Source organism: Anopheles stephensi, chromosome 3 (assembly GCF_013141755.1).
Source record: "Anopheles stephensi strain Indian chromosome 3, UCI_ANSTEP_V1.0, whole genome shotgun sequence".
NCBI lineage: Eukaryota > Metazoa > Arthropoda > Insecta > Diptera > Culicidae > Anopheles > Anopheles stephensi.
The window spans coordinates 13,159,346-13,180,510 of NC_050203.1; the positions used below are offsets into that span (position 1 = coordinate 13,159,346).

Below are 21,165 nucleotides of genomic sequence, written 5' to 3' on the forward strand. Positions count from 1 at the left end.
ACACGGACGACCTTTTCTTTTTTTTAGGAGGTTTAGGAGTATTCACCCTCCGCAACCACGACTTACGCGTGATGGCGAACAATGAAAATTATCCTCTCATTGAGTCGGTTGCAATCAGTGCAGAAAAATTTATAATCTTACAACCATTTGCTGTTGTTTGACGTGATCGCGTACAATGAAGGAAGGGCCCCTGTACGGACGGTCCTTACTGCTGTAATGATATGATGTTGTTAACAGCTTGTTGTAAAAAAAAAAATCTTATGGCTAACGACTTGTCATCATGCGTACGGAACGGTGAAAACACACGGCTTGTAATTTGTTTGATAATTCATGTACGATTTTGTGTTTTATATTCCTTTTGCTGACAGAGTTGAAGAATTGTATTTACGTATTTGATTTTTTAACTGTGACCCTTATGCACTTATGCGTAAGGGGATGAAATGTTAAAGTAGTGGCAAACGATGAATTCTACCTTCCATCCCCTTTTTATGGCCTTACACATCTCACCTACAACATATATTGCCTGCTTTAAACCGTTTAGTGGAACTGTTTTCTTGCTGTTTTGTTTTACTGTCATTACATTATGTCGCTTAAAACGTCTTCTAACGTATCTGCTAGCTGTGTGTTTCCTTAAGGGGGGATTTAAGGAATAGTTTCTTCTTCTGCAACTTATCAGCACAACTACATGGCTACGATATCTGGGGCTTTAGTTTGTGTTTTTTTAATGCCACTCACATACGGAAGAATGTTTAATCATATTTGCTTGTATTGTTTTGATTTTGCTTTTCTTTTGCTTTTTCTGAGATACTGTATGTAGGTTGCATGTTGCATTTAGTTTTCTTCATCCATACGTGTTTTTTTATGGGCATTCTTCTTATGTTTCCTATAAGCTACATTTTATTTGGATGAATTTTTCCATGTGTTTTATTGTGTGTGTGTGCTTGTGAAGGGTGTAAAAGTATGTGTGTGTATAGTTTACATGTGCAGTAGGTAGAATTTGTTATGTATTTCGCGCGTGCTAACGTGTGTTCCAATTTGTGATACTTTAAACTTGAGCTAAATCTTACAACTACGTTGCTTCGTATTTCAATTGAGCCTATCCTTCGTCTTTTATTATTTCTACGATTTAGAATGTTCTATGTACAAAGTGTTTGATCATCACTATCATCACTAGCATGTGTTTATTTTCGTCTTTTCCTTACCCTACACGTCTATAGCTCTCTCTATTTTCTTTAATGTTTTTAAGAAAAGGAGAAGAGTTTTCTATGATTTGATTTTCGATTCTTAATTTCCTCTTTTTTAAACTAATTATGAATAAAGAAAGGGAGTGGAAAATAAAATTAAACAAGCATTTTAAGTCAGCAAAACAGTGTGTGTGTATGTGTGTTAAAAATAAACGAACGAAGAAAAACAGGTTAAGAATTAATCAACGGGAACGGGTATTTCATACCGTGCATTCAGTTACGTCTGCTTGCGTGTGTTTGTTTACGTTCGATGTCTTTCTACTTTATAACACACTCAAACCCAAGAGCACTTACTCCAAATGATCTAAAGAAATAAATAGTTCAAACTAACAGGGTTGTGCCACGCGAAAAAGGAAGATAAATAACAGAAACCTCTTCACACCGTTCGACTCCAATGATAGGTGATCCATGGCAAAATTCTCACTATGGCTACGGATTACGGTCGGTCTGTTTATGCTCACACACTCTGACGCCCATCCACACCAAGGGAAAGCGAACAAATGGCTGGAAAATGCAACTGGTTCACGCTTGTACACCAATAATCGTAATCGATGTTAGCACGCTCGCACACACATCAACCGTCCGCCATCGGATCCATCAAAAGCCACGATTTAGGTCCCGGGGAGCGGCCTCGAAAAACGATTGCTCTCCCCGGCGAGCTTTTCCCATTTAGATATTTTCCAATTAGTGAAACCGCACTTTTCCACAGCGGTAACACCGTAAGCCTATTTGATGTGCTGAAGGATTTATCAAAAACCGATGATGCTACACCGCAAGCCACCGGCAATGTTTGCCATCCGACCACCTCCTTCCCACTCCCTTCTCCCAAACACCCCCCCTCCCTTTTATGCTGTGATTTTTTTGCTTTCGTAATAGTTTATGAAATAACGGCGCCGCTTTTTAAATGCTCTCTTTATGCAATTTTGTCACATTACGGGCGCTGTCTTACGGAAGGAAAGGAATTATTTAACAGTGATTTAACACACACACGCACACATGCACAGGCGTGCATCCTTTTATGCACTTTTGCCGGTGCTGTTGGGAGGGGGAGGGGGGGGGGTGTGGAAAAATGGCCCCAAGGTGCATGGAAAAGTGATCGCTAAAATTATTATAACGTGATAATGTAATAAGCGTGGCGCGTTTTTCCCCCCCGCTGCTGCCACACTCATCCGCACGACCGAAGCGGCCTTTTTGATCGATTGCCCACCGATGTGCTTTACCACCCACCACCACGTTTCTGGTGCTGGTGGGGATGGGGTTAAAAACCACGATTTTGGTACGCAGGTACCGCATCATCAAAATGAAATGCACCGCAAAATTATCCGTCTCGCTGCTGATTGATGGAACCGCTACCGCAATATCCCACATTTGGGTTGGGGAGCGGAGGGTGGGGGGTTAATAGGGGCGGGGAGTGTGTACGGGAGTTTATTTTCCGCCTATTAATTAATAAATAATCATAAATATTATGCCAGTTGCGTGCGTGTAGCCCTTCATCGCGCCCGTGCCGGTGTGTGCCTGTTGAGCTTTTTGTGTGAGCCTGTACGCTTTATACCCGGAAAAGCTGGTGGAAGCGAGGGTTGGAAATGGGGGAGCAATGGGAAGGAAAAAAAAACACCCACACACACACACGCACACCGGCCAGAATGCACAAGAACAACGAGTTGAATGTGTAAGCCTTTGCGCGCTGTGCGAGTTGCTTTGTTGTTGAACCGGAAAATCTCTTCCACAGCTACCGGGCGCCTCCATCGGATCGGTGTAGCGCGCACGTGTGCCGATGGTGTTGCTTTCCATCATTACAGGGTTTCCGAGAAGAACTAACGATGTGCGAGCCATTTCTGGGCAAAGGCTAGGTTGAAGTAAACAACTGCCAGGTAGAACTGGCGATCTGTTGCCCTTTCTGGACTATGGCCAAGTTGAACTAGACACAGGCTAGGTTGAAGTGGACGATGGCCAGGTTGAACTGAAATGTCAAATTTGAAACAATTGCTGAAGCGTTCGCAAACGGTTGAAGTAACGCTTGATTTTAAAAAATATTTAAAAAATGACCGGTAAAACCATTTTATTTGTAATAAATTTTTTTAAAGGATATTAATTGAAGAGAACGCTTCAATTGCAACGCAGCTCGTATGTAATTATAAAATTATTGTTTACAGCTCTTTGAGCATGTTTCAATGCTCAAAAATATTTTTTTTGTAATGTTATTTTTGCTTTCGTAGTGCAGTGTAATTGAGCAATATACGCTAAATTTAGGTGAGTTCAATAAATATAATATCTTGAAGCAAGCCATTGCAAATTCTAAAGCTCAAAGCGCATTAAATAATAATTTTATAATTACATACGAGCTGCGTTGCAATTGAAGCGTTCTCTTCAATTAATATCCTTTAAAAAAAATTATTACAAATAAAATGGTTTTTACCGGTCATTTTTTAAATATTTTTTAAAACTAAGCGTTACCTTAACCGTTTGCGAACGCTTCAGCAATTGTTTCAAATTTGACATTTCAGTTCAACCTGGCCATCGTCCACTTCAACCTAGCCTGTGTCTAGTTCAACTTGGCCATAGTCCAGAAAGGGCAACAGATCGCCAGTTCTACCTGGCAGTTGTTTACTTCAACCTAGCCTTTGCCCAGAAATGGCTCGCACATCGTTAGTTCTTCTCGGAAACCCTGTAAATCAATCGCAAAAGCATCATCCACCCATGGTCACCCCTGAGTGCAGTTTTTGGCGTTGGGGTGCGCTCTTTCATGAAATTGTCAATCAGGTTTTCCGGCCGATGGCGTTTTTCGGGCCCGTGTTTTCGGTACGCGTTGGTGCGTTTTGAGCGAGCTGAGTGTGTGAGGGTTTTTTTTTCTTTATCTCAACTGAATGTGCGCGTGTGTGTGCACCGCTTTTTACCAATTCCATTTTGGGGTTTTAATTATATAATTAGGAGCGTAATTCGCACATCACTATCGGCGGGGGGCGGGCGTAAGCGATAATAGCGCACAAATTGTTCATACGTACAACATGGCGATCATAAATGCTAGCCCTCCCCCATCCCCCAGAGTAGCGTCCGTAGTTGCGTACAACAATTACAACAAAGAAATGGTGCGAATGCGTGTGCACACGCACACACACACTGGTGCAAATCGGCCGAGTGGGCTTTACATTGGGCTAAAATTCGCGGAAAAGAGCGCAAGCTTTAACCGTTGATCGTTGATACGCTGATGAAAGCATCCGGCCATCGGCCGCACCCGGTTGGACGTCAAATGAAGGGGAAGGAGGAAGGTGGGAAATAATTTTGGCCCCCACGACCTGCCGGGCCGAATTATAAACCCGACGATGCATTATTGCGAGAGAAATGGAAACGTTAAAAATGGCCAAGTAAAACTCCGGCGAACCGTCCGTCCTTCTTTTGCTATAAAGCGCGGAATGTGAGGTTAGGTTGGTGGGATGCTTTGGTGTGCTCGAAAAAGAGCTTAACGATTGTGGGGCACGTGGGCGATTGATGTGCACCACGGCAGTGGTGCATTATTGTTTTAATTATTCCACGATTACCTGGGGTGTATTTTTGTAAAACGGGGTATAGCCTGGTCTGGGAGCGGAGATTTTTTTCTCGTGCTGTTGGAGGCGATGGCAAATTATGGCACACCACACAGCGAGGATAAACAGTCTCGCGAGCTTTGGCGTTGAAAAATAATCTTCTCATTTATGGGCTTAGTTTGCATGGGAGAATAATTTGAGCATATTTAACCGTCGTGGCGCGTTGAGTCGTGGACGAGTTGTGTGAAGTAGGTCCCAACAGAAAGAAAAGAGATAGTGAGATAGTAAGTGGAAGTGGAATAGTGTAGTAGAAGTGGAATGTGATCTCTTGATCGTTTTTTTTTTATCTCGATTCGTTGGTTAGATAAAATTACATCACCTTCTGATGCTGGAAAATGACTACCAGTTTTTTTTTACACGTCCGTACATATCTCGCAGGAACTGGCGGAGTACACTTACGTCTAACGTTAGGAAACGAACTTGCTTTTGCTTGTTTTTACAACCGCTACTACACCTCTGGAATGGGTCGTTTTTTTTTTGTTTCTACTCATCCGACGTAGAGTTCTCCGTTTTGTAGTCTTTGGTTCTTAATCGATCGCTAGTCCCCTTGAACTCTCGCCTAATCCCGATCGCCATGATGGAATGGATGAAGCTGTGATGCTTCGTGGAGCCCGGACAGATGCGGTGCATCATGAAGCGCCGCCAAATGGGCCTGTTCGCCCAGGTTCGCCAACTGCGCCGGATCGTACAGCGACATCTTGAGCCGTTTGCACTTGGCCCGCCGATTCTTGAACCAAAACTGCACATTTTTGCTCTCCAACCGGGGGAACTTTTGGCTGTGTGTGTGAGAGAGAGAGAAAGGGAATCCAAAAAACATAAGAGTATGTTGGAGAATTGTTTTGAAAAAAAAGGAGCACCTTCTCCATACTACCTACCGGTAAGGCATACGGTTGAGATCCTCGGTGTACTTCAGGATGAGATTATGCGACGGGTGCGTGTTCATCGAGAACCACTGCTCCAGCTTCGGCACCTCCGTTACCGGATCGATAAAGGTGCGGTTACGCTTCCGCCGCTCGTCGCTGTTGAACGACAGGTTTAGTCCACCCTGCCCGAGCGGTCCGTGAGCGGCCGGGTTGAAGTCACTCTTCAGATGCATTCCAGCGGCACCTTGCATCGCGGGGATGTAGTGCGACATGTACATGATCGAGTGGGACAGCATTGGGTTGTTCATCGGAAAGGGCAGCTGGCGCTTCGAGTCGGGTGAAGGCGACCGGTAGTCGTCCATGTTGCTGACGTCCGGTTCGTCCATGTCGAGATCCTCGGAGGCGGGCGAGCGTGATGAGCGTTGCGGTGAACTGCTTCGCTCGTTCGAGTAGTTCGATTTCGGCTCATCGTTCAGGGTGGGATCGTTGGCGGACTCGTTGTTGCCGTTGTTGTTGTTCGTGTTGCTACTGTTATTGTTGTTGTTGTTGTTGATGCTGAGACCGGTGGCAGTCCCATTGTTGTTGTTACTGCCAGCACTAGCTCCATGATTGTTGCCCGAGTTAGAATTGCCCGAGCTGTGCTCATGGTTCGGCGAAGGTGACGGTGGAGGACTGGCCGATCCGGAGTGTTGCTCCTGCTTGATCGGTGTCTGGTCCGAGGGCGTTAGTGGATGGTTGCGCTCGTGGATCGTAAGCGATAGGGGCAGCTGCGGTGACATCGGCCTATCCAGCTCATCGTCCATTTCATCCTGCGACAGGTTGTCGATATCTTCCGATGGAGCACTGGGCGAACTTTTCATGTAGTCCGCCTGGGACAGCATCATGCTAGGCGTGCCGAACCCATTGGTCATGCCTTGCCGCATCTCGGCCCGCTTCTGTGCTGCCCGTGCATTCTTAAACCAGTACACCACGTTGTTCACGTCGAGCGGTTTCCGGCCACGGCGTGATTCGAGCGAGTTCAGCTGCACCACGTACGATTGGATCTGTTGGCGCGAGGGATGTGGATTCTCCTGGAACCAGCGCTGCAACTTCGGCAGTTCCATCTCCGGATCGAAGCTCGTTCGCATGCGTGTCTTCTGGTTGGGATACTGCGAGTGGACGGTCTGCAGTGCGGGATGTACCACCAGATTGTGATGCTGGCTGGCGTGGTGAGCGGCGGCAGCGGCAGCCGCTACCGCACCTCCATCCCCCACCAGCAGCGCCGCGTCCCGCTTGGCCGCGTGTAAACTCGGAAACCCATGACTAGAAAAGTCGAGATGATCGTTCTGCGCTGGGTTCGCGAACGGCAGTATCTTGTGGGCGATCGGGTTCGTTTGCGGGGCCAGCTGGTTGCTCCACCACTGGTCGAAGTTGCGCCGCGTTTCCTCCGGAATCTCGGGCGTAAAAGGGAACGTAGTCTGCAGTGGGCTGCGGCATATTTGCGATAGCGTTATCTGAAAGTAAACCGTGGTGAGAGCGAGATGGTTGCAGATTAGTTTCCGGGGCACGGTTTTAGCGCGTTCACGCCATACTGTGAGATTAGGCGGCGTGTGGTAATCCGCAACCACTCGGTAGGATTACCGCACGACCTAGTGGCCACGTATAGGTGTCACAGTGTCACAGGCAGGGTGAGTTCGAAAGGTAAATAATGACATTTACTAGCCTTTCCGCTTGATATCGCTAGGTTAGTAACCGTCCGGTTCGACCTACATGAATGGCCGGATTCCCGCAGTACAGCAGCCCGTAACGACATTGGATAATATTTACGGTGATCTTGAGGCGGTAAAAGGCGGCAAAACTACACATAGAACTGAACCGCTCGCTTTCTATATCCGCATTACTGTATCAGCACGTATCTCAAGTACCTAATCAGCACAAATTGACTGGCCGTTGGGGTAAATAGGCTTGGGTTGTTGGTGTTTTTTGTTTGACTTTTGTAAAATCATAATAGGGGATGAGGTTGATTCTGTTTTATCTTATCACACTTGGCCACACACACACACGCACAAGCACGGTCTCTTCCTTCATCGCTTGTCTATGATCACTTCAAACGGTACGGTGGGTCAATACGCGACTACGTGAAGTCTGCGCTAGATGAAAGAAGGTCTAGCAAGGTACGTTTCGCACGCATCAACCTTCAGAAAAAAGCTTTTTTATCGCTTGGTTGCTTTTGTATGCATTACATTGAGCTGACAATCAAACATAGTTGTTGTGGGTAGGGGTGATTTCTTGAAACCTCAAAGTGCGTCAAGCAATCAGGTGGCGTTTGGAACCTTCGGAGAGGTGATTTAAAGCATTTGTTTGTTAAAGGTCAAATGGGTGTATTACGGTGAAAAATAATGTCCTTTACTGATGATGCTTCAAAAAAAAATCTTTCATCTCGCTGGTTCGACTGATAGGAAAGAAGCTTCCACCCTATTTTTGAAGGATCTTCTCTCTCTCGCTCAACATCCTAATCTTATTAGGATAATCGAAGCTGTGTTTCTTCTTTTTAAGCTACAACTTTTGCTAAACGAACGGTGCCTAGTAATTGTCGGTGAAGTTGGAACGTCCCGATTGGACGCCCGCCGTGAGCGCTTCGAAGCGATCTTCGAAGCGTGCCTCATAAGTGCCTGCCGGGAAGAGTTGGAAATCCTAAATCTTCACCTTTGCTTCGGCATCGTTTTCCAGCATCGTAGCGCGAACCCTGGGCTGAGGAGGTTCTCATAATAAATAGATTTGTTTTTCCCGAAAAGCTTCCGCCCCATGCCTCCCCACTTTGCATGTTCTTCGCCATCATTTGCAATATCTTTAAGACGCCGCTCACCGTACACTGGCGCTCGGGTTGGTGATCCTTTCGGATTCGGGATCCAAATACTTCCCTCTCGAAGTGGGGTGGGGATGAGTACGGGGTGGCTGGAGGTAGGTGGGTGGAAAAAGGCTTAACCGGTGGCAGGAAGATTTCAAGTGTCTGATGTATTATAAGCCATCCAAGCCGTGGCGTCCTGGGTGCGGACGGACGGACAGACGGTACGGCGGCGTGGAGTGATTTCGAGTAGGAAAGGTATTAAGGATCGCTTGCCAATTCCGGTTTGCGCTTAAGAAATTCTGAACAACACGCAAGGATTCACATACAAGGATTCGCACTGCTCACATACACACACACACACGCACGCAGCGAGCGATACGGACGTCAGTGAGCGATATCAAGCACGGCTGCTTTTGTCCATACTCCTGAAGATGTGTTTATCTCTTGGGATATCGTCGACTGTTGGGATGTTGGGTGAGGAAGGTAGGAAAGGGATGAGAAGGGAGAGAGGAGGGGGGAATGTGGAACTGATCCGCTGTTAAAAGCCTCCTCGCTCTGGGAATGTTTCAAAACAGTAAGATGGACAGTGAATGTTGGTGAGAAATTGCGAGGGCCAAGATTTATGTAAAATTGTATTTTCCGGAGGAAGTTTTTGAATAAACCGGTCAAAAATTATATCAGCAATAGTTTCAACTTTAAATGATAATACGTGAATGTTTTTTTAAATTTCTTCCCATCATCGATAATTCTTTAAATGTGCACATCACTGTACGTCTTAGCTTGACGGCACTCTGGCCGGTGATGCCCCATCCACAGTGCACCCGCGTGTGTATGTGTGTGTGTGTGTGGGGATTGGGATAAATTCTTATACTTAATACTTCTTATTTGTTTGTCTGATAGAAAACCGTCGAGACGGGATCCTTCTTTGCCCTTCTCGCCTTCCTTACTCCCTCTCCCACGTGTCTCCCGCTCCCTCTCATAATGCGTATTTGCGCCATTTTCTGCAAATCCGCTATTTTCAAGCTCACACGCTCAGCAAGCAGCTGGGGAAGTGTTCTCATGCTTGTAAGTGTGCTTCACGAACACGGGTGCCCGATGCCGGTGCCGACCTTTCCATCGCCAGCACACTGCCTTATGCCGCCTTAAGCCGGTCGGTATCGGTATGCAAATGTAAGCCCGGCGTTGTTTGCGTGTGTGCGAGTGTGTAATCATTATCATTAAGAAACGATATTAATTTTAATTTCTCTCCCCGTAGGAGATTACCGGGCAAACTTATAATCTTTCGAAATTCGAAATCTTAATTCTATGAAATGTATCTTGAACCCCGGTGATGGTAAAGTCTGCGTGCGTGTGTGTGTGTACGAAATCGGTCGTCAGTATCAAATCGGATCAAGACTTCAGTCATTCGCTTCTGTCTGCTTCAGCACAGCCATGCGTTTGACTGGTTAAGACGGAAGTGGATAAATCGTTGCTCATCAGCCGTACAGTGCGAAAATGAAATCTTCTCGCCGAACTGTCGGCCATGGAGACCGAACACGACATCCGGTTGTTGTAGCAGCAGCAGCAGTAGTGGAAAGTCCGGAAAACTTATGATTAGCGAAATGGCGCGTAGGCAACGCTTACGGCTTGAAGCATCCTCACCAATCAGCAGCGGTACGACCTCTTCACGTGGAGCTGTTTCGTAGTCGCGCGAACGGTAGTAGCGCCATAAAATCAATCACCCTTTACAGAAGGTTAGCCTGGAAGACGGTGCGGTTCCGTGGTGGCTTATGATAGATTTCAATTACCCCAATAAAACGTAAAAGCCACTGTGTATCAATCAGAGCAGCAAATCACGGCGACGAGAGTGTGTACAGCCCGGTAGCTGTTTTCGAGCGTGGAATCTGAAGCACAACGCACAGCTTTTATGGCAGGTACTTCAATCTGGTTCGCTGTGGAGAGATTGGCGTATGCTGGAGCTGGTGGCTGGAGTTGTTTTTTTTTTCGGCCGGAGGCACAATGCCACAAATCGTGTGTTTTATCTAAAGGTTGATAGGGCATTGCTAGAAGTAGCTCATTACCAGCGGGTTGATAAGCAGAAGTTTATCAAGAGTTTGGGTACGAGAAAGGGGTTATAACTAAGTACGGCAGATAAGACAAGATTATCGATTGGGAAGCACGCAGTATTGTACTTCTATGAAAGCTTTGCGCTCTAAGTCCTGGTCAAGAATGTGATTTGATTATTTAAAATGTCCACTATGTCCACAAAACTTCAGTGTTTGACATATCTAATCTCAAACTAAGAATTGTTGAGTGGACTGCTGCTGTTTTGATTGTTAATGCAGCTTAACAGTTTTCCCCAAGTCAATTCTCCGTGAGCATCGGATTAACGAGGTCCTCTATGCTACACTTAATTTTTGCTCGGAGTCAGGAAAATGCAAAACCATCTAACAACCGAAGTGACTTTTAATCAAAATTCATTAAATCTCTATGCAGATCGAATGAAAATACAACCACACCACAATGAGTGAGGCAGTTAAAAGCATTCTTGTGACTTAAAGACCGTGTTTAACGGAAAGATTTCCAGTCATCCCACGAAAGAATCTAGGAATCCACACGCTTCGTGAAAGCGTTCGGGAAAAGAATAATTTAATTAGAATTAGCTAAGTAAAACCACTACCGCAACAGTGGAGTGAGATGGAATGTGGGCAATCGAATCTCGAAAGCAGGCCCAATGTCCAATGTTATTTCTTTTCCTGCGAAGAAGCCCTTCCAGCGATAGGAGCTTGCCTCAAAGTGAACCATTCCGCCTGCTGAGATGGCATCCAGCTGCTGTAGAATAAATATTTGTGCAAGGAATTTACCATTGGTCGTGGTCTCACGGGGGAACCATTTTGGCTAGCGATATGCAAAGCGGACTACATTCGAGGAGGAACGCCATTTGTGAAGAAGCTTACCTCATCCAGTGGGCAACCGGTCGATCGGAGCAGTGTGTGTGACTGCAGGATGAGTAGCTTCAACAGTTTATCCTTAATTTCGGCCAGCTGGGACGGTTTGTTGCGCAGGATCGTAATCTTGAGCGTTACGACCGACGTTAGCTCGCCGAGTATGTCGCTGACCGAGACAAGCGGATTGTCCGAGATGGCATCGAGCGAGAGGGACTTCCAGTTCTTGATCGATATGGAGCCTACAGGGAGAACGGAATGGAGTAGATAATATTTGAGTTAGTATAGGGAGGCCCGCCAAGAATTCTTAATCGCCTCGAGTGACACCTACCTCGAGCTGCATTGGAGATCTCTGTAGAATAGCCGAGCCGCTGGAGCGCGGTCGTAACGATATCACAAAATGGTGTCGCAGCCGGTATGATGACGTAGCTGTCCGTTTCGATGTTTGGCCGTCGCTTCCAGGGGCTGCGGGTGTCAAAGTTGAGGGTCGCCTGCAACGAGCTGACGGACTCGACCACGCAATGAAGCGGCAGGGATTTAGCTGAAGAGACAAGAAAGAATCACACAATCAATAGCCGAAACCACTCACTTCCATCTCCGGACACCGAGCGCAAACCGCGCCGATGTCACTAAGTGTCGGAAGCATCGCCCATCGTCCCGGCACTTTTGCCGATAAAATCTTTCAATAATCTTTTCCCCGAGACGAACCCGATGCCTTGCCAGCTGCAGCTTCCGGTTAGTCTCCGGGAAGCGTTTCAATCGCCCGTCCGTCAAACGTCAATTCGTACGCGGGGTGGATTTTTGCACCAGCGGGAAAATTATAATCCCTCATCGAGGAAATTTTGGGTGGCAGCAAGGTTCGCCGACTCGGTTCGGCTAATTCCATTTCGAAAATCATAAAGTCAACATTTTAAAACCGTTTCATCAGGGTCGCTTTTCCCGAGCGCAAGCAAGCTTATAGTTTTTGGAACGGAACGGAAAGCAAGATCACTTAAAGAAAAGTTGCCAATACTGAAATTCGGTTGAAGCCCTCATCTTCCGGGGTCGCTTGGATTTCTCGGCACATCCTGGTGCGGTTGGGAGGGAGGGGGTGGTAAAATTATCTCTTCATTAAATTTGATTCCTCCTTCAGTTCACGCGGGGTTTTGATTGAGACTTTCAAGTCATCTTTATAGGTGCCGATGGGTGGATGGGTAAATGGTGACGGTGATGATGTCGGTACAAATCGCTCTTATCCTTCGGGAGTGATAAGACCCCCCCGATGGGAGGGGAAAAGTGGGTGGTGAAAAATAGGCCGGCTGGAAAATCTCTTACGGTACGCCTTTTAGCCTAACGCACTGTCACAAACGACAGTCAATCCGCTTTCCGCGTTTGACGACCAAACGCGACAGGTACGAAGGGTCGACTGTTTGGGCGTGTTTTTTTTTGCTCTCTCTCTCTCTTTGGGGGGGCAAGATTTTTCACGTAAATATCTTTCACTTTGCTGCTTTCCTGATGATGATCGCACTACCAGATAGGGAGTTGTGCCTATGAGCGTGGCATGCTCGCTTGCTTGGGAAGTGAATGCTCGGTGCAATGATGGGGAAGATGTGTCAACAATTTGTAACCCGAAGTCAATCGAAATCAGAGCTGATGGTGCAGAAAATCGGTGTAGCATTAGAAAATGGAGGAAAAAAATAATTCTTACGGTACCTAACAGCAAAACGGGAGTACTGAATCTTTATCTTCTGATGTACATTACTAGGTCTTGAAATAAATTTCTCTTCCTGACGCAATCATGCCGCGGCTGTTAAAGGATTTGAACTTTTGAATTTAAAATAAAAATAAATACAACATTTAATATTCAATCACAAAAACCCCCAAAGCATCTCATTCAAAATCCTTAACAGGAAGGTTAAATACAGGTGTAGCACATGTACAGGAGCTAATCCTTGGAGAGAGGGATTATTTCGTTCTTGAACTCGTTTTGCCCCCGAATCGAATCGAGCCTAACCTTTCCGGACAAGGATAAGATGAAAACCCCAGACTAAGCCTTCCTCTTAATGCGGAAAAAACACACACACACACAGCCAGCCAGCCTCCCATATCGCGGAAAGCTCTTAAAAATCTTATATTCATCGGCACACCGTACAAGCTAGGGCAGGTTGGATGGACATCCCATTCTAATACCTTTCTGTGATTATGTGTGTGTGTGTGTGTGTGTGGAGTTAGTCTATTTGCCTAGCACCGTGCCCCACACACCGTTGGGGATATAGTTAAAGGATTGGCGCTCTTTCAAGATTCATCTCCAACCCGACGTCAATGGCCCCTGTGCTTTGTAAACCACAGCCACACGAAACCCGTCCCGTGCGACGAACAACAGAAAATGGATAAAGCGAGTAAAAGAAAAACCCCCGGATAAAGGAAAGGTGACCGAAGACAACACACCAGCGCGGGTTGTTTGTGCGAAAGCAGATTCAACCCCTGCTGTTTTTTTTCTCTCGGAAAATCCTCGATCCTGGAGACCAACACACACACACCTACTGTCGCTTTCTCGCTCACTCTCCCTCTCTCCATGGAATGTATTATAAATAAAGGATGAAAGATTTCCACTCATCCAACTTAAGAGGGTTCGAGTCTTCGGGCATTCGGATTAGCGTCGTCTCCTTTAGTTCCTGTGTGGTGTGGAAAGCTCTTACAGTGTGGAAATCCACGGAAAGGGTTTTTTCTTCTATCAGCTCTATTTTATCCACCTTCCTATTGACGTGGCTCTTAGTATCGTCGAGCGGCGGGATGAAAACTAATCCACCTACTTTGGCTTTTGTTAAAAGGATATCCTGCCGTCCATCCTGCCGTTGAATCACCACTGAATGTCGTGAGAAGTGAGATTTTGCTGCTCAATAAGGAAGGAAAATAGGGGGAGGGAAGGTTTTCCACCAAATCCTGATTTTTGAGTTTTTGCTAAAAAATTAAATAAAATCGGATAGATTGTTCTAATATATCTTCATACTAATGGCGTTTACAAAAATAATTTTAAATATTTGCCCATTTGCTACTTGTTTGAAAGTATCAAACTATTTGCGCCTACAGTTAGGCAATATTCAACACACAGGATATTCAGATCATTATCGTTTAGATTAGATCAGAAGTGGAACAAGTGCAAGTAAAACTTGAATAAATACTTGAAAGTTTGTCCTAAAGTGAACCACAGCTAGAGTGCAGGTTTAGAAGAACGGCTCCAAAGTAAACTGAGCTTCGAGACAGTATTATAAGCGATTAGGGATAATTTTTCAGTGTATAACAGATCGTTTTATGTATAACAGCTATCGTATGATCGGAGAGCGGTAAGATTAAAGGTAAAGACGACAGCAATATAAATTAGATTAGGATTCTACTCTTTTTCGATACTCTATTTATGTAGTGCTACAAATTGTTCAAACACTACAAAAAATCATATTTTATACCATTTACTTCCTAAAACCCCAATCGTGTAAATTCATTACTCCACCCAGAAAGAACAAAGCTTTCCGAAAAATCCCTCACGTACCGAGCACCGTCACTAAACGATTCCATCAGACACTGCTAACGGCTGCACCCGATCGTGGCATGCAAGTGTATTTTTTAATCTTCCTCAGAAACAACAGCAGCCACGACGATGCTCGTTCAAGAATGCTTGAGATGTTGTTAAGACGGGCGAAAGGTGTTAACTCATCCGCCACATGGGCCACATGGGAGACGCGGTGGAGTGAAAACACTTCCTTAGCATGGTGGGGATTTGATAGTTTTTAGCACACCACGAGCCTCGAGAGCGTGCAGGAGGGGATGCAACTCCCTGTACGCGCCGTACTGCTACGAAGATCTGACATGGTGCTAAAAGACGGGGCTCGGTGAACACAGAGCGGCATTTTCTGACGATGACGACGACGACGACGCTGATGATGGTAATCGTCGGGGTTGCCAAACGGAACAGGGCAAGTGTTATTATGATTAAAAAGGAAGTTTTTCGCTACTTTGGCCAAAAATCTTCTTACTGCACTGCTACCGGGATGGGAAATTTATTTTCCGATCGAGAACCCGTTCCGTCTGCTGGCTGTGTGCTGGAGTACAAGCTAAGTAAGAAGCGCCGCCTGCTAAGTCCCTAGTTAAGAAGCATCAGCAGGATTGCGACCCCGAAAAATCTACTCCCCCCCCCCTCCGGTACTCCGGTTTGTATGCAGTTTTCCACCCCCCAAAAAAAAGGTGGAAAGAAAAAGCGCATAGAAGCGTTTTAATTTGCATAACACGCTTTTGGGGGGAGCAAAATAATTGTAACAGCATTATGTACGTTGCACTGCAAGCATCGGGAACTTTGTGTTATCGTAAGGCAGAGGCAAAACGCCAAAAAAACGGGCGGAGAAAAGCCGTCAGTGCTTGTCAGTGCGAGCACGAGTACGGTATGTCAGGATTTGGAGTAAAGCTTGAAGAAAATTTGAACACCGAACCGAATCCCATCAAAGGCAAACAGGGGATTGAAAGTTCGTGAACTGTTCAGCAGCGGCGCAAGACTGTGTGTAGCGCTATTGTTCTACAACCCATTTTGCGGGTGATGTTTCTTAAAGTGTAGAGAAACAGCGGAAAGGAATGCTTGCGCTACGCTACCCTAAACGAACACATACACCCGGCAAGACTTATGATGGTGCTGCACCGAACCGAACGACCGACCGTACCAGACAAAACGAAAGCACGGTGCATTATTAAATGTGGACACATTCACCACCCCGTGAAAAAACATCTCCCATCCACCGGGTTGAAGGTAAAAATTCATCATCGTAATACGGGGCCACGATGAAGGTACCCGGTGCGGTGAAGAATATTTTAATTAACCCCTTTTTGAGAGAGATTAAAGTATTTACGAATGTGTAAGCACTGATACTGACCACCGGGTGACTTCTTTTCCCTGTATGATGTCCTTCTTTCTCTCTCTCTCTCTTTCTCTCTCGCTTAGCTCGCCGGGCCACTATCTCGGTTTCAGTCGCAACCCAAATGCATACCATCCCCCAAAACCGTAGGGTTGGAGAATTTTCCTGAAGCTTCCGTACCGCTTCCGAGCATTCTACCGGTCAGTCCGTTTCTTTGGGGACGGTCAGCGTCGCTTTCAACAATCTGGTTCCCGCACGTTGCTCCCTGCTAAATGATATGAAATATGAAGTGTAATCCCCTATGTTAACTCGATAATACCTCTTTAGCCATGGGGGACGAGCCCGAGGTACACCGCTCGATGTGTCTTTCGAATCCCGATGTTCCTGGTGCCCCCGATCTCCTCTATCTCCAGCAGGACTCACTCGACTCGAAGGAGCACAAAAATTTAAAACTATTAGCCCGCCAGTGCTCGCTCCCGATAACTGAGCAATCGGGGCTCGGGATGGATTGGGGTAGGGAGGACGCCGACACTGACCTTTTGTGGTGTACGATGCGTTTTAACTCGCATGGCTGCTGCCCGGTCGAAAGGGGTTGGTAGTTTAGGTTTAGGTCCTTGGGAACAAATCTCGTTGTTCCAGAAGTACGTCGGGCGGGTGTCTGGATGCGAGAAGCGAAAGCGTAAATCCCAGGACCCCCAACAACAAACTGATTCTGATTCTTGCTGATTGTCGACATGTGTTAGCTTAACCCCCCATGTGCACGATGCGGCTGGAACGGGTTTTTCCTAGCTCAGGTAGGACATCTCCGTAGTCTTCTCTGCTCAACTAACCAACCAAGCAGGACGATCAGGAACCAAGCAAAACGTATGTCTTTGGACGACCGAGATATCGGCCAGCATGGGGGTTCTGGGACGAGTTAAAAGTTTTAGCCCGTGTGAGCTGAACTCCAGTGAATCTCGGTCAGGATTTGAGGTCTGGTAGGGATTTTGGTTGTCTCTTCTGGAAGTTCTTGATACGTTTCTGAGCGGTCTATGCATTAGAAAGAAGTGACCAATTTTTGATAAAAATACGATTTTTAAATATTCCAGAGAGCAGTTCCACTCAAATCGATCCCAACGAAATGGCTTCCCTGTCCGAATCCCTAACCAGATTTCAAATCCACCTGCTCTCTCACTTGCCGGTCCTCAACGAGGAGTTCTTATGCTAAAAAGGGTTGACTTATCTGTTACGAGTACCATCGCTAGGTTCGGTTTATGCCTGGGTTTATATACCACCTCGGATTTATCGGAATGTATGCTTAAGCGACACACAGGTGTCTTACAGCGGTTAGAAGGAGCATCCAGGAGCATCTTAAAACAATTCTTAGTATCCCCTGCCACCCGAACGCCCCAATTTGCAGTGCGTTCGCAACCGAAACCGAACCTGCTAAAGATGCCGTGTTGGCCCCTTTCTTAATCCTTACCGAAAACCGGAACCGTTTGGTCGCAAGCGGAGTGAAGGATTTGTCACTTGCTCCAGCTGGTGGATACTCGGCGGTGCGAGTTCCTGTAACGCTTCCCTGGCTGTGTGTGTGTGTGTTTCTGTGCGTCCAGTGTTTCCGGTCATTCGGTGTTTGGTGTGAACCGGTTTGGGGATGGACCAACTAATGCTACATAATCGTCTCCGGTTCGCCGGACAAAACAAACACCGACCCTGTCTCCGGGTCTGCGGGCACATTCCCACGCCGTCCATTCTTGAATTCGAACGTCTTCTTGAGCACACTTTTCTTGAGCAGTATATACCTTAGACTTCTTGTGCTGTCTGTGAATGTACGCTTTCTGGGGGGCTTTGTTTTCCTTTTTCCGAAACGGGGAAACTCCCGGGGGTTTGCACGGGTGGAAAACCTCGAAGCCTTACAGGGATGCGGATTTGTGCGGAACGAAAATCCTTTTTCCATCAGCAGCGCTGCTTGTATCGATTGGAGGTTCGGTGGACACAAATCCTCATCGGTGCCGTTTCGGCTGAGGTGTGTGTGTGTGTGTGTCTGGGTCAAAGGCAAACAATGGTGATTTCGGTACGCCCCACGGTAAGAGCGTACCCGATTAGATTTCGCAAAATAAACCAACTGAAACGGACTAATCCATTTCGGTGTGTATATATTCACGGTGGCGGAAATCTGTCAACTCGAAGCGATAGACTTCGGCCACAGAGTTCCACATCCTGACAGTCATGGAGAGACACACACACACAGAAGCACACACAGGTTTCGGTTTCGAGATTTGTCACCTCCGATACTGGATCCCCTTTTTCCGCTGAGCACGGCTGAGGTTTGGTTGCCGGTGGACAGGGATAGATTGATACAAATCCTATCGCCTGCGGCAGAAGCGATCCCAGCCACCGTCGACTGTTGCGGCACCATGGCTTCGTGAACCGGGAAGCATCGCCAGACCGGGATAACGAAAGCCACTTTCCGAAAGCATCCTTTCCGAAACGGGCCTGGAAGCTGAAGGAGATTTGGAGAAAAGTTTTACGTCGATATTCTCGCCACCCCCGCCGGTTGGTCGTTGGCTCATTGTTGACCTCCACGACAACGGTTTGGATCGAATGGTGGATTGTGATCGGTTCGCTTGCTCAAGCCACCGCTGAAGTGACCTCCTGGGTGCAAAGGGATGCCACGCGGGAACAACGCGAGGAAGTTAATCTCATCACTCAATTGCCTGACCGACAACCAAACACCCGCAGCGGAACAATTGGGACAAAATGTCCCATCCGTCGCCGAGTTCAGCGTCGGTGGGAGAACTCCGCTCCGAAACGAAAAAAAACCTCGGCGGCTTAGCTCACTGCCCATACACTAACGGGAAGCTTGGTGAAGGTGCCAGATCGGATCCCTCGGCTAGGGAATGTGGATCCGCGTGCGAACGGATGCAGATTAACGGGTGCCCCAACCGATGGGCAGCATCGGAAAGGAAATGATACTTGGCCGTTTCGATTCCGATTCACCCTAGAGCGAAACTAAAAACGATAGCTAGAATTAATTTAATCGTCGAGTAGCTGTTTGTTTCTATAAAATAAACACTAGAGATACTTATTAAAATGAAGGCTTCAAATACTAATTTAATATCTTTCATCAAGATGAAATATTTCATGATTTCAAATTGAAATATTTCATCAAAATGTTTTGAATCTAATTCTAGACTGTTAATTCTGATAATTCTGTTTAATTCTGATTATCCTTTACTGAAGATGGATATCCAATTGGTTCTAGCATTATTATCCCTATCTTCAACGATTTTAGATATTTTAGTAAAACATTTTTTTACATCAATTTTAGGTATTCAAACTGACCGTTTTTTCTATTTCAACTGTTGCGTTCTGTTTCAATTCCCAAACCAGCATAACATTAAAACACTATCCCGTGACAACCGTTTCGTGCTCCAGCCGGAATATCCGGTATCAGTTCATGAAAGTCAATTAAAATAATTCCCAAAACAGCTGAGACAAGCGTTGGTGTGGAGATAAAACTTTCGCTCCAATCCCTTCGGATCTTGATCCGCACCCCATACATCTCGAGTAAAGCTTTGAGGAGTAGTAGAGTACTGTATTTGTGTGTGATAGAAAGCAGGAAAAGCAGAAATAGTTAGAAAGAGCGGCAAAAACCATTCCAACATATCCTTCCACGAGCAGTATGGTCGGATGGGTCGGGGCACCATCGATGGTTTAATCCTTCGGGTAAATCCCTTTATAGAAAAGTAACCCAAACCAACGCTCAGTTTACTTTCCCGATTTCCCAACCTCTAAGTCACACAAACGAATACACACACACACACTGATAGAGAGTGTGTGAGAGAGAGAGAGAGAGAGCGCGAGAGCATCTAAACCGGATTTCCACCCTAACCCGGTGTTGGCCGGTGGATGGAAGAATGGCTGGATGGGTGGACCCGGGCCGGTGGATTAAACTTTGTCAAATATAGCTCATGACAGCGGCAGAGACAGTGAACATGCGACGTGGAGTCGCCCCGCGATACCAGGACGCCCGTTTTCCATCGGCCAGCTATTTACATTTGGATATTGCCAACTAATAAGGTGCTCACAAATCACTCTCATCATCCCGTTCGGATCGGCGTTCGGTTGCTTTTTCAGCAACCAGAACGGTGGCTCTGTATGTGTTTGTGTGCGGCTCACCGGCATCAACGATCGGTTCCGGCCAGTAAACGCAACATGTGAGAACGCGTTGGATACCACGTGGCAAGACACGAGTTTCCCATCTCGTTTTCCCGCCCGGGCAAAAAGCCACATTGATGCCAGGCACCGTTTCTGTTGGAGCCTTGAAGTATTGGAAATACGGACGCCGTCTTAAGATGCTGCCAGCGCCATGTACTGAGGGTAGAACAGTGGTGCGTTCTGGAGAAAATCTCTACTAATTAGAATGGGATAAGCCGGTGCTCACTATGTGGCGAAAGGGGTGGGGGTGGCAGGGGTGGAAATGAGATGGGTTAGGAGGTTAGTTCTTTGCCTTTGGTTAAAGGGGGAATTATTTCTTCCATTTAATTCCTTGCCTGTTCCCACACGGCTCCTGCACCTCGTTTGGATATTTCTGAAAGTCGAGATTTCCAAGCCTGCATTGGAGCTTTAAGGACAGAGGAGAGGAGGAAGGTATTAAGAGCCACACACTCACATACACATACACACAACCACGTTGCTTGTGCGATGAATAATGATAACAATAGTAAAACTAGTAAAGACGACGCCCGATAACGATAGGAGGCCGGGACAACGACGTCACGACGACGACGACGACGACTGCTACCGATTGGATGGATCAAGAACCTGGCAGCCCTCCCGGACCCCTCGGTTCCCCTTTCACCCTCAC

General features: G+C 46.5%; 1 protein-coding gene across 1 annotated transcript in view; it reads right to left on the reverse strand.

The window, feature by feature from the left end:
- Positions 1-5,073: 5,073 nt before the first annotated feature.
- Positions 5,074-21,165, reverse strand: part of LOC118514331 — an 86,786-nt gene continuing 70,694 nt past the window's right edge. Inside the window, exons 3-6 of the mRNA XM_036061138.1 lie at positions 11,771-11,980; positions 11,452-11,681; positions 5,701-7,181; positions 5,074-5,601 (exon numbers count right to left, since the gene is read on the reverse strand). Of these exons, the coding sequence (XP_035917031.1) occupies positions 5,385-5,601; positions 5,701-7,181; positions 11,452-11,681; positions 11,771-11,980 (2,138 nt within the window). The 3' untranslated portion in view covers positions 5,074-5,384. The remainder of the gene's footprint in view (positions 5,602-5,700; positions 7,182-11,451; positions 11,682-11,770; positions 11,981-21,165) is intronic.